The following is a 14,438-nucleotide window of genomic DNA, read 5'->3' as shown; positions in this document are numbered from 1 at the left end:
ACTTCAAGGAATTTTCAAAATGTTCATAAAAATTTCTAGCTTACACTTCATTTTATATAATAAATATACAATCACATTACAGCTCATCTATTTATGGTAAGCTGTGCTGAAATGGTTCAACTCAAACCCAACATTTTCTAAGGCACTAAAATTGTTTAGTCAGTTTTTAAGAGTGTTGTATTACCTGTTTTAGCTGCATCATTGTCAGCGTAAATAGCGTTACAAATTGTTCCTCATACTGGCTTACACTCACACCAGCAATCTCAGTGAGGCACTTCAGAGAGACATTTCGGAACATTGGAACATTCAGGAACTATTTTAATTTAAAAAAAGGGGGTGGGGTGGGGGGGAAGGAAGCATAAAATTAAATGGCCTGAAGCACTTTACTTAAAATTAACAATTAAAAAAATAACAAAGGATTTAAAAATCAGGAACACAGAGGAAAAATATCAGGCAAATAGGTGGTGATAGGGTTTTTTGGCACATATATTTTAAGAAAATTTCATTATCCATCCAATAGACAGTAAATGCTTTAGTATACTGTGCTTTCTTTTGATGTGTCCTCAGACACCTGGAAAACACAAAGTTGCTTAGAAACTTTCCCCACGATCTATTACATGACTTTTAAAGACATCATGTTTTCTGTATAATCTAAAAAGACTTTAATTGTTTAGGATTTTAAGAGATGGGCAATACACCTAGGATTAATAACGTGTGGAAAAACTGGTTCTTTCACATTTAACTGTTGAGAAGGTGTAAAAATAGCCTCCCACTGGGGGTGGCAATTTGGTAAGCATCAGAAGCCTTAAAAATGGACATACCTATTGATCCAATACTTACATGTATTAAAATTTATACCAAATATTTGGACAAGTGCATAAATGTCCAGTATTTCCTGCACTACTGCTGACAATGGCAAACAATTTAAAATAAATTGTCTATGGATAAAATGGTGGCTCTAACATAGTAAATTCAAATTAGAATATGACCATATCAAGCCCTCAACTACAAAGCCCCAAACGTAAGCTATAATAGTCTGCTTTTATAAGGTCTTAATTAAATACATAATTTACTCATTATATCTGATTAGAAAACATCTGGAAATACAACCAGTTGGTAACTATCTCTGAATGAACAATTATAAGACTTTACATAGGTATTACATGCTACTGCAACTAAAAGGAAACCAAATTCATTATTAGTTGTTCACATACAATTTGGGAGAGTGCCTGGTATGAGTGGCAGAATCATAAAATTCTGACACGGTTTTTAAGAATTAGTAGTTGAAACTACAGAAAAGTTCTTCTGAGCAATTTCCTTATCTCGGAAACAAAGTTGATTATGGCTGTGAATGTGGAATGGTTTTAATATTCAAAAGAGCATTACAAATTAAGAAAATACACACCACTATCCAGTGATAAATATAACTGACATGTATTCACTATACCTTATAAATTAACGTGCTGATTAACTTGGTCTCAAAAATATATCCAAGTGGAATCCAGTTAAGAAATCTGAGCAACGTTTCCAAAGTTGCATGTACAAGTGGAGCATTTTGGGAATTCTCCTACAACAAAAACATGATTGTAAATTATCTTCCTATATAATTAATTATTTTTAAAAATGAAATTAAAAGTACTTACCATCACAAACTGACAAAGCTGAAAAATTTGTGAGAATTCATTGCACATGCTAAAAAAATAAAAAATTGATCAGTTTAGAACACACATAGAAATGAACACTGTAATTATTTACATACTAACATTTCAGCAGCCACTGAAAACTTGAGTTACTTCTATTTATAAACACAGATATCAATAACTTCATCGAAAGTTACAAAGCTATTAAAACTATGTGTAAATATCTCTTAAAACTCACCTATAAATAGCACTTAATTTCATTTCTTGGAGGTTTGGTTTTCATGTCATCCTTACTCTATTTGAATAATTTCAATCACATCACATCTTTTATTTTTTTGTTTTTTGTTCTGCAGTACGCGGGCCTCTCACTGTTGTGGCCTCTCCCGCTGCGGAGCACAGGCTCTGGACGCGGAGACTCAGCGGCCATGGCTCACAGGCCCAGCCGCTCCGCCGCATGTGGGATCTTCCCGGACCGGGGCACGAACCCGTGTCCCCTGCATTGGCAGGCTAACTCTCAGCCACTGTGCCACCAGGGAAGCCCCTTTTATTTTTTTTTTTTAAATTTGGCCACACTGCATGGCATGTGGGACTTAGTTCCCCAACCAGGTATCGAACCCACGCCCCCTGCAGTGGAAGCGCAGTGTCTTAACCACTGGACAGCCAGGGAAGTCCCTCAACCTAGTCTTTTAAATCAAGACAGTCAAAACAGAACTCTCCAAAATGAGAAGTGGTGTTCGATATATCCTCAAACCTAAAATGTGCTTATACACCTAAAATGTGCTTATACACCAAACCAGAGAAAAAATCCTAAATTCTGAAGCCAGTCTGAATACATAAAGGTAAAAAACATTTCTGTTCTCTAATGACTAAACACATTTTTATTACTATGTTGAAGAAAATAAAATCTGCCATGTTCCTGGTGTTAACTATAGGGAAACTGATAAAATGTAGGAATATTAAGAATAAAGTAGACATCTGGACACAAGTCATATCCTTGGACCTATGATTAACTAGACATCATATGAATCAGATTCCAAAGAGTTTTTTGGGAATTCTTAACCTATATTCCTTCCACATGACATGCATGAAGTTAATTTTGCTGTAACATCATACATATTTTTCAAGCCTCCATATTTAGAATATTAGGCCACTTTAGCACTATTTAAATTTGTAGTAGAAAAGAATTAAGTGTATTAACTTTTAATAATCATAGTTCCTTAAAAATTTACAATCTACCTCCAAATTCCTTGAAATTGCTAGATAAATTACTTAAAAATTCCAAAACAATTACTTGCCTGTCTTTTAAATGCTTAGCTTTCACTTGGGTTATCTGTCCACTAGAGAAATCAAATACTTCTTCACTCAAGAGTTTCAGAATCACCATATTATTCTGACAGAGACTTTCACTGGTCCTACTTGCTCCAACAATGTCACTGATAAAAGTTGGCCAATGTTTTGGCCATTCTTGTTTCAGTATCTAAAATAAGATAGGAAATGTTAATTTCATTTCACTTGTCAATGGTAAAGAAAACAAACTTCATAGAAATTGCGTGATACCAAAAGCAGGAGCAAATATCAACCACCTTTCATTTTCTTCCCCTTTATTAAGACAGGAAATGTGCTGCTCTCTATAGAATGTACAGAGTAGAAACTACAACACAAAGTTCTGTGTCTCAAATGCCCTGTTCCTCCTCTCAATTATCCTGATTCGTCTAATCTAGCTCTAATGTGTATGCATACCAATATTTGCAAAGTATCCTAAGAGACTATAAAATCTAACTCTAAATGATAAAAAGGTGATGGGTAGGGAAAGATATTTTCTTTGGCTGGAATCTGGGCCTTGAAATATAGGTAGCGCTTGGAGATAGAAATTTGGAAGAAAAGAAGCATTATCGTTGGGGACAGAATCATCTTTGACCAAAAGCCTAATGGACTTATTCAATTTTAAGGTCTGTACTGTTGATTCTGTATGCTAGGGATTTCCCAACAATATTCTGTAATAGCACCTGTTAAGTAAGAGGTAAGTAACTTAACCTCTTTGGACTCCTCCCTCTTCCCATTCAGAGATACGCTAACAACAAGAAGTTCTCAATAAAAGCTAGTTTAACTTAGTGAAAATCCAAGTGTTTAGGAAAACCCAATGTTTCTATAACTTATTAAATTTAAAAAAATGTGTTTTTCCCTCACATACTAATTAATGCTCTTAAGAAATTTTTTGGACATATTATTAAAGGTAGGTAAACTTAAAATTTCTGAAGTTACAAATATAGAAAGATTAAAAAACAGGCTAAGTATAGAGATCAATTAAAGGGATGCTTGAATTCAAAGGCAATTTTTTCAATGAATTAATAAGACTGAGATAGTGGACATGGAAAGGAAACATGCACAGTGTGAGACAGATGAGAAAAAATTTTTTTATTTTAATAGATATTTATTGGAGTATAATTGCTTCACAATACTGTGTTAGTTTCTGTTGTACAGCAAAGTGAATCAGCCATATGTATACAAATGTCCCCATATCCCCTCCCTCTTTAGTCTCCCAATCCCACCCCCTCTAGGTCATTGCAAACCACGGAGCCAATCTCCCTATGCTTTGCTGCTGCTTCCCACTAGCTATTTTACATTCGGTAGTGTATATATGTCGATGCTACTCTCACTTCGCCCCAGCTTCCCCCTCCCACCCTGTGCCAAGTCCATTCCCTATGTCTACATCTTTATTCCTGCCCTACAACTAGGTTCATCAGTACCACTTTTTTTTTTAAAGATTCCATATATATTCATTAGCATACAGTATTTGTCTTTCTCTTTCTGACTTAAGTATGACAGACTCTAGGTCCAGCCACCTCACTGCAAATAACTGAATTTCGTTTCTTTTTATGGCTGAGTAATATTCCATTGTATATATGTGCCACATCTTCTTTATCCATTCATCTGTTGATGGACATTTAGGCTGGTTCCATGTCCTGGCTATTGTAAATAGTGCTGCCAATGAACATTGTGGTACATGTATCTTTTTGAGTTATGTTTTCTCTGGGTATATGCCCAGTAGTGGGATTGCTGGGTCATATGGTAGTTCTATTTTTAGTTTTTTAAGGAACCTCCATACCGTTTTCTATAGTGGTTGTAACAATTTACATTCCCACCAACAGTGCAGGAGGGTTCCCTTTTCACCACACCCTTTCCAGCATTTATTGTTTCTAGATTTTTTGATAATGGCCATTCTGACCAGTGTGAGGTGATACCTCATTGTAGTTTTCATTTGCATTAGATGAGAAATTTTTTAATGAGTTCAATCCATATTGGAGCCAAAGAAGTGAAGGTTTTACAGTACCATATCTGATGTTTTCTACCACAGCATACTAACAATTTTAAATGCTAGACAGCAGGCTACTGTAATTACTGTGAAGATTACTATCACTACTCTGCAAGATGTTAGTTTAGTTATTCAATAAAAGTAGGTTAGACTATTTGTTCAACCACTCAGCCTGAAGTGAAGCACTTAATCCTTCTCAGGGAAACAGTGTGTCAACTAAAAACTTACCTGAACAAGAATCATATTTAATTTCCCGATATATACCTTTTCCTTCTAAGAAAAGAAAAAAGTTTAGATTAAATGAGGACTTAAAATAGATACATAAATACAAATGTAGGCAACCCACACCCCCCCAGAGAGAAAAAAAAAGACTGCAGATCTATTGTAAATGATTGTGCATATATGTGTCTGTATGTCTGTGACAGAAGTGGGTTTAAGTTGAAGACCCAATATTTAAATGATTTTATACTCTCACAATAATCTGCAAAAAAGCTCTTACCTCTACACAAGTTGGGTCAGATGACGTCTTGATAATGAGGCCAACAACATATTTTTTTATCCCTATTAAAAAAAATTATTCAACACTTTCATAGCATGCTAATACATCTTCAGGAACCAAAAAAACTGGGGGTGGGGGAGGGCAGAGTAAAGTCAGATGATACACCTGAATCCCATCGCCAATTATGGCATTTTTGAAAAATGCCTATTAGTTTAGTGTACTATTCCTTTAAATTTTTAGTTTTTGTTAAGCTTTACAAAATATTGGTTTAACAATTAGGAACTACTGTATTCTAAGATATTCTTTAATGTTAGACAGTCAAGTATGCCAAGCTGTGATTTTTAAATTAAAAACCAAAACAAAAAACCCCATAAAGGACTAAGGTATTGTTCATTTAAATAAACACATTATTTTTGTGGGTTAAAACTACAAAAACCTTTAAGACATAACTTTGTGAGCACTATAAATAAGTTTATGTAAAATATTTATAAATCAAGGTCAGATGTTAATCCTTTTCAGATTTATTTTAATTATAGCATTAAGCTAATCCTATAAGTAATTTTAACTTGTTTGTCCTACAATGTAGGAAAAAACAGAGTTAAGGAGGAAGTTTTTATTTCTAGTAGTCTTTACTTAAGGGTACCTTAATAGTATAATCTGTTCTTAACAGTTAAGACTTCATGCCTTTTATTCTTTCAACAGTTGACTTCATGCCTTTGATTTTAATTTGCATCATTCAGAATTTACTTGGCATCTACTACAGCTCCCCTCAAAATTTAAAGTAATGTGGTACACTTACATTAACATATCCAAAGGGTCTGAAACAGATTCCCTAATCCAACAAATTATTATTTCCCACTACAAAGAATAAAGACTATTCTCACATCTGTTTAATAATTTAGGTTTTGCCACCAAATGACTTATGAAGATTTTCGAATTTTCAAAGCTATCTGAACTTCAAAAATACAGATAAAGGTTTTATTAAACTGTGTGTACCAAGTCTCATCTAACAAATCTACAACACTGGACTCAATATCCACTGAGAAGGAATATGCTAAGAAATTTACCCATAAGGGGTTAGCCAGAAATTTAGTCAACTTGAAGGCAACAAAGTGCTTATTTGATTGTAAAACTACCTTAATATAGTAATCTTCATAAGCTAAAACAACCTTCAAAAAATCATTAATAAATAATTTCCTAATTGCAGAAAAATTTCATTAAGTACAATAAACCCACAAAGTAAGGGTTATTCATCAGCTGAAAATGTAATGTTAAGTATTAAAAACGTTCACAATATAAGAATCAGTTAAAAAACCTGCCTGCCAGGTGCCAAAAACTTAACTGTTATATACAAACACATACAATCTGCTGAAAACTATGTTATTGACATTTTAAAAATTTCTACATTAGGCAAAGACCACAGTACTAATTGTTGCAGACAATATCCACCAATGAATGAATGCTAGAACAAATGGGCAACACTTTCAGGAGAAATTCATTATCTGCACACTGTCAAATTATCTTCCCAAGATATTTTTCACTTTCAAAGTGGAAAATAGTAAACCTGTAAATAGAAAACCAGTGGGCACCAACATAACTGATAAAGATTAATAATAAATGAATAATTAAACATATTGACATCATGTACCCCCGGTTTGGTGGACTGAGGACACATCACCTGTGTGGTATTCTTGCTCCAAAATATTGAACCCCAGTCTAATCATGAGAAAACAACAGACAAACCTAAATTCAAATACACTACAAAATAACTGACCAGAACTCATCAGTGTCAAACACATATCAAGCAGAAATTAAGAACTGTCACAGATTAAGGAGACTAGAGACACAACTAAATAAATTGTAGACTAGGAAAAGGACAAGAGAGAAAACTTGTGAAATTTGAATTAAGGTCCATAATTCAGTTAATAGTACTGAACCAATGTTAAATGTTTGGTTGTGATAATTTTATTATGGTTGTCTAAGTTGTTAAAAGGATAAACTAAGAGGTGTAAGTACATTCTGTACTTCTTGGGTCAATGTTTCTACTGTCTAAAATTATTTTAAAAAAACAAGAGGCTTTGTGGACACACACAATAAAATCAGATCTAGATTCAATAAGGTGATTAAAATAAACAAACAAACCGACTAGGGGAACAAGTTTTATTTTAAAATGAGTGCTAAATCATACCATTTAGTTAGGTTAACCCACACAACAATCTCATGTCCTTAATATCCACTAGATCAAATCAAAACAATTCTGGGGCTTCCCTGGTGGTGCAGTGGTTGGGAATCCGCCTGCCAATGCAGGAGACACGGGTTTGATCCCTGGTCCTGGAAGATCCCACATGCTGTGGAGCAACTAAGCCTGAGCTCTAGAGCCTGCGAGCCACAACCACTGAAGCCCACGTGCCTAGAGCCCGTGCTCCGCAGCAAGAGAAGCCACCACAATGAGAAGCCCGCGCACCGCAACGAAGAGTAGCCCCCGCTCACCGCAGCTAGAGAAAGCCCGTGTGCAGCAATGAAGACCCAACACAGCCAAAAAAAAAAAAAAAGTGAACATTTTGGGCTTCCCTGGTGGCGCAGTGGTTGAGAGTCCACCTGCCAATGCAGGGGACACAGGTTCGTGCCCCGGTCCGAGAAGAGCCCACATGCCACGGAGCGGCTGGGCACGTGAGCCATGGCCGCTAAGCCTGCGTGTCTGGAGCCTGTGCTCCGCAACGGGAGAGGCCAAAACAGTGAGAGGCCCGCTTACCACCAAAAAAAAAAACCAAAAACCAAAAAAAAAACCACAAAAAAAAATTCTGATATTGTTGACCCTCCTGTTCTTTACAGATGAATTACTGTCATTAAGACCCCTAAAAAGTTAAGGAACCAAGGAGGGGAAAGTGGCCGGGGGTGGGATGAATTGGGAGACTGGGATTGACATATATACACTAATATGTATAAAATAGATAACATTAATAAGAACCTGATGTATAAAAAAATAGAATAAAATTCAAAAAAAATTAAGGAAAAGGGCCATTATAAACAAATAAAAAAGCACCCCTCTGAAACCTCTAATATAGGCAAAAACGTGGTTTAAACAAAACCAAAAACACAGCCTACTCTCTTAGATTAAATGACTGACAATACCAAATAATAAGACATTCAGTAGTTTTCTTCTAAATCTGTCATAAGGAACAAGAGTAGAACTACAATTCCTGCCTCTGGTTGAAACATGTATGAGTTTTGAGGCTTTTCTCAGCCTCGGAGAATAAGAAAACAGGATCAAACTGATCCTTCACTCTTCTGTTATAAATTAAATCAATTAAATACCTTCTCCCCCTTTTTTTAGAGGCTTCTGAAATTCACCCGTAGATGGAGCAAAGCGTATAAGATGAAAGCAGGAAAAATGTGAAATAAGTAATTTAAAAAACTACAAGGATCTCAGAGACAATAAAGTCTCTGAGACTTTAAAAAGACTTTAAAGTCTCTTAATTTAACGTCACTCTACAATGATCAGTACTTCCATCCATCCAAAGCATTGAAACTATACGTAAACACCTACAACTTTCTGTTTAGAATATCCTACTGCTATGTAGCTTATCTGATTAAGTACCATAACTCCTTTCCCCAAATTCCTTCCCATGGTTTACCCAGAATTAAAAAAATAAAAGCAGTTCAATTAAGAAAAAGTTTACAATTGTAAACTGAACCTTTATAAAAGAAATGGTGGGAGTTCCCTGGTGGCCTAGTGGTTAGGATTCTGGGCTTTCATTGCATGGCGTGGGTTCAATCCCTGGTTGGGGAACTAAGATTCCACAAGTCACGCGGCACAGCCAAAAAAAAAAAAAAAAAAGGTGTCACATGTACCAAGGGAGAACAGTCAAATGTTTACAAGTAGCAGAGAAAGCTCAGCTTCTGGGATTTAACAGAAAATACTTCAATCCCAGTGTCTATTTATTCTTTGTGCCAAAAGAATTAGTCGTCTGCCAGTTGCGAAAGTGACATTTATGTAAAACAAATTTCTTAAAACAAGAACTACCTTTACAAGATTTCATATCCAATAAAAACCATACTAATCAGAAATTATCTGTTTCCAATTAGTCAGAAAGTGTATGTGAAGAGACTAGGATATTCCTTCCAGCAGCCTTCTAAGCTCTTCCTTGGGAATAAGGAAAACTTGAAATATATATATATTAAAAATACAAACTGAAGAACATTTCACTGAAGAGTTCTCATACATAGTTTGTATGCCTTTGACAAACCCAACTATGCTCTTATATGGTTACTAAGTTTTTCAAAGGACTCCTACAATGATCTAGCATACTTATATCCATAGCCCCCCATCCCGTTCTTCTAAATATGAACAAAAAAATTCACCTCCAAAGTTATTAAAGTAAACCTTTGAATTATTTATTGAAAAGGAATACTTTTTTTTTTAAAAGGATCAGTCACGTATAATTTCTTCAAAACAAGGTACACTAGTATAAAAATGCCTAACTACTCACTGGAAGGCAGCTTATGGCACATGAATGCTCCTTATCCAAGAGTTTATGCATGCATCTTTTATAATCCAACTCTATTTTCTCAAAGTCAAGAAAAATTTCTTTGACAGTCCCATTTCAAATAAAAACAAAGCAATACCAAATAGCCTACACAATCCTGTAAGTTGATAGTATCAACATTAGCTAGTTAAAAAGCTGAGATTTAAGTAACTCCCATCCTGACTTAGAAGTTATATATCATCTTGCAAGTTAGTTACACAGCAATATTAACAACCTTAACCCCCAGGAACATATTGCAAATATTAGATCTTAATGATAGGGTAAAAGAAATGCATAACAGAATCTGATTCACTAAAACCCTTTAAAATGAGAACTTACTGACTGCAACATACTGATGGTGCAAACTAAAATATAAGTTAAAAAGTTGCAGTCTCCGGGGCTTCCCTGGTGGCGCAGTGGTTGAGAATCGCCTGCCAATCCAAGGGATATAGGTTCGATCCCTGGTCCAGGAAGATCCCACATGCCACGGAGCAACTAAGCCTGTGCACCACAACTGCTGAGCCTGTGCACCTAGAGCTCGTGCTCCACACAAGAGAAGCCACCGCAATGAGAAGCCCACACACCGCAACAAAGACCCAAAGCAGCCAAAAGAAAAAAAAAAGTTGCAGACTCCTATCTCTTGCTTTCATAGTGGCTAATTTTCATACAACACAGAAAATAGAAAGCCTTGATACACTCTTACAAAAGTAAAGCTACAGACAAAACTGAGTTAAATCCAGTCCCAACCATTGTGCAATACTATCACATGAAATTCACTTTAAATATTTGTTTACTCTGTAATCACATCCTTCCATCAAAGCCATGTATAACTGAAACTTCTTTTCTTTCACATTTTAAAATATTTTACAATGCTGTTAGTTTCAGGTGTACAGCAAGTGATTCGGTTATATACAAATAATACACATTCTTTTTCAGATTCTTTCCATTATACCTTATTATGAGACACTGATATTCAATACAGCACAATATATGTGCTATACAGTAGGTCCTTGTTTACTCTGTATATATAGTAGTGTATGTTAATCTCATACTCCCAATTTATCCCTCCCTCCCCTCCTTCGGTAACCATAAACTTGTTTTCTATGTCTGAGTATTTCTGTTTTTTAAATATGTTCATTTGTATCAATCTTAAAGATTCCACATGTGATATCATGATACTTGTCCTTCTCTGACTGACTTCACTCAGTATGATAATCTGTAGGTCCATCCACGTTGCTGCAAGTGGCATTATTTCATTCTTTTTACGGCTGAGTGATGTATTTCATTTTGTGTGTGTGCATGTGTGTGTATATACACACACCCACACCCACCCTCCACATCTTCTTTATCCATTCATCTGCTGATGGGTGTTTAGGTTGCTTCTATGTCTTGGCTATTGTAAATACTGCTACTATGATCACTGGGCTTCATGTATCTTTTTGAATTAGAGTTTTCCTCTTTCCTGGATATATGCCCAGGAGTGGAATTGCTGGATCATATGGTTAACTCTATTTTTAGTTTTTTAGGAAACTTCATACTGTTCTCCATAGTGGATTACCAATTCACGTTCCCACCAACAGTGTAGGAGGGTTCCTTTTTCTCCACACCCTCTCCAGCATTTATTATTTGTAGACTTTTTTGAGGATGGCCATTTTGACTGGTGTGAAGTAATACCTCATTGTAGCTTTGATTTTCATTTATCTAATAATTAGTGATACTGAGCACCTTTTCACATGCCTGTTGGCAAGAAAGAAAGGCTCTTTTCCCATGTCATACTGTTATTACAAACATCTGTCCATTTAAACCACCAATGATCATCAGAAAGATAGTCACTAGAATACAGCTCTGTCCTCTTTACTTTATTGTCCAAAGGAATCCAGAATAACATTCCTACTCCTCACTCAATAAAATACTCATGAGAATAAACAGCAAAACAAGAAATGAATAGCTAAAAAACCCTCAAAAGCAGGGGTTCTTAACCTAGGGTTCCCATAGATAGGCTAGAATTAGACTATAACTTATTGCCTATATGTTTAGTAGTTTTAAGAGGAATGGATATTTATTCTCTACTCTTAAAAGGGTTTACGGCCTCAAACAGATACTAAACTCTAAAATATATACAGCAATTAAAATTTTAGTAAATTCATAGCATCACTATTTACAATAGACAAAATCTGGAAACAACCCACGGATGCATAAACAAAGTGGTATATACGTATAATGGAATATTAATCAGCCTTAAAAAGGAATGAAATTGTTACATACTGCAACATGGATGAACCCTGGGAACATGCTACTGAAATAAACCAGACACAAAATACTGTATGATTATATGCATATAAGTTACCTAATACAGGCAAATTCATAGAGACAAAAAGCATAATAATGGTTAACAGGGCCTGGGGAGAGAGTGTAATGGAGAGTTAATGTTTAATCGGTAGTTTCAACTGGGATGATGAAAAAATTCTGGAGATGAATAGTAACGATGGTTGCACAATACTATGTATTTACTTACTGACAATAAACTATACACTTAAAATGGTAAACATTATGTATATTTAATCACAACAAGTTTTTATTTTATTAAAAATTCAACAATTTTTCCTATAACAAAAGAACAATCATAATAAAATCCACACCCCTTTAATAAAATCTATAGGTGGTTCCTGTCTCCTGCATGGATGTAAGGTAAGGATTAGGAATTGTTACGTCTCAAGTAAAGACCTCTTATGGAAGTTCCACAGAACTAGGAAACTTTGGGGGGATCAAATGGTTACCTTAACCTCAAGTGGTGGGAAAATACTTTCTGTCAATTATGTATGATGCTGAAATGCAAAATAACATCTTGAAAAATACTGCCTTGTTTTATTAGATAAAATGTAAATTTAATCATTATCTTTGCTTTATTATCCCATCATGTTATAAAACTGGCAAAAATACACGAATAGGAGTGCCTATTCTGATATTTCAAACATTACATTCTATGAGGGGAAAAAAGGAGTTTCTCATGGATTTGCTTCAGAGCCAAGGGCTTAAAGAGCCCAAACACTTAAATTTTCTTTTCAAAATGACCAACAAACAACTTTCTCTGTTCAACAGGGAGTAACACTATCAACTTAAAATAAGTAAACATACACACAGAGATGTTAAGGATGCTCAACAGCAGAAGTCACAGTGAGAAGCAATTATATATGTACCATAGTGGCTAGAATTAAAAACACTGACAATACCAAGCTTTGGTGAGGATGGGAAGCATACTGCTACTGAGAATGTAAAGTGATACAACCATTTTGGAAAACAGTTGGGCAGCCAGCTAAAAACATACACCTACCATATGATCTACCCATTCTACTCCTAGCTAATCAAGTGAGTGACAGAAAGCAGATTGGGGGCTGGGGAGGTAAAGGAGAGGGCAATCACAAAGAAGAAGGTCTTGATTACAGTGGTGTTTTCACGGGTATATGCATGAGTCAAAACATATCAAATTGTACACTTTAACATGGTCTATTGTATATGTTAAATATACCTTAACAAAACTTAAAAAAGCAATTTTTAAAAGCCAGTATTGCTTAAAGGCAACAAGCTAAACGTGATATTCAGTACAATGAGAGACTTTAAGCATGCGAGTGACCTGACTTAGTTCTGTTTTTTAAAGTAGCATGCTAAATCCTTTGTTGTGAATATATTACAAGGGACACACATAAATGGCTGTTAAGGAGCCCAGTTAGGATGCTATTGCAGAAATCGCAAGGTAACCTGAGACTAGTATGATTACTTGGTGAAATGGAGAGAAGTGGGAGTATTTTCATGGAAAAAGGCTGGCAACATACACATTGTGTTTATCCATAGTCAGCACCTAGATATGCAGAGGGCTTTACACACATTACCTCTTATATCACATCCCAATAACCATGCAAGACAATCAAGATAGTATGGCTTTATCACTTTAAACTTTTTCTTCATAAATTCACCACTCCCCTTTTCAATGTCAGCAAGTTTGTATATATTTCATGAAATGTAATGATCTGTAAGCCATATGCCTTAACAGATTAAAACATAATCCTTTGGTTTAAATTAAAATAATAGAGATTCCTTAACAAAGATTTTTTTCACGAGAGACAAAGGAGGCCTCCCCCCACTTCTTTATGGTTTGAACCTTCTAAACCAAGCACCAAAATTATTTTTAAAAAGGAACAAAGGTTATAATGAAAGCTGATGTGTATTGCAGACAAGAAAGAAGAACCAACACCACTGACAGTCCTAGTGTACCTTCGCTTCAATGACTAGTAATCATTCCCTATTTGGAAATTATTCCACTTTACGTATTAAAATTTCTTCTTTTTCTTGAGTCAAAAATATTGTCTTAAATAAAAACAAACAAATGGAACCTAATTAAACTTCAAAGCTTTTACACAGCAAAGGAAACCATAAACAAAACAAAAAGACAACCTACAGAATGG

General features: G+C 35.2%; 1 protein-coding gene across 4 annotated transcripts in view; it reads right to left on the bottom strand.

The window, feature by feature from the left end:
• XPO1 (exportin 1) overlaps positions 1 to 14,438 on the bottom strand; it is a 43,837-nt gene that overhangs the window by 11,730 nt on the left and 17,669 nt on the right. For all 4 annotated transcript variants that reach the window (XM_022597204.2, XM_089923132.1, XM_022597205.2 and 1 more), the window contains 6 exons: positions 5,453 to 5,514; positions 5,182 to 5,226; positions 2,936 to 3,117; positions 1,644 to 1,692; positions 1,448 to 1,567; positions 185 to 313 (listed from right to left, as the gene is read on the bottom strand). In XM_022597204.2, the coding sequence (XP_022452912.1) occupies positions 185 to 313; positions 1,448 to 1,567; positions 1,644 to 1,692; positions 2,936 to 3,117; positions 5,182 to 5,226; positions 5,453 to 5,514 (587 nt within the window). The remainder of the gene's footprint in view (positions 1 to 184; positions 314 to 1,447; positions 1,568 to 1,643; positions 1,693 to 2,935; positions 3,118 to 5,181; positions 5,227 to 5,452; positions 5,515 to 14,438) is intronic.

The sequence above is a fragment of the Delphinapterus leucas genome, chromosome 13 (assembly GCF_059928025.1).
Source record: "Delphinapterus leucas isolate spDelLeu-1000000601 "Yukka" chromosome 13, BTC_Dleu_Yukka2, whole genome shotgun sequence".
NCBI classification, from domain to species: domain Eukaryota; kingdom Metazoa; phylum Chordata; class Mammalia; order Artiodactyla; family Monodontidae; genus Delphinapterus; species Delphinapterus leucas.
The sequence above is the reverse complement of the archived record's forward strand: the minus strand, read 5'-3'. Positions and strand labels throughout refer to the sequence as shown.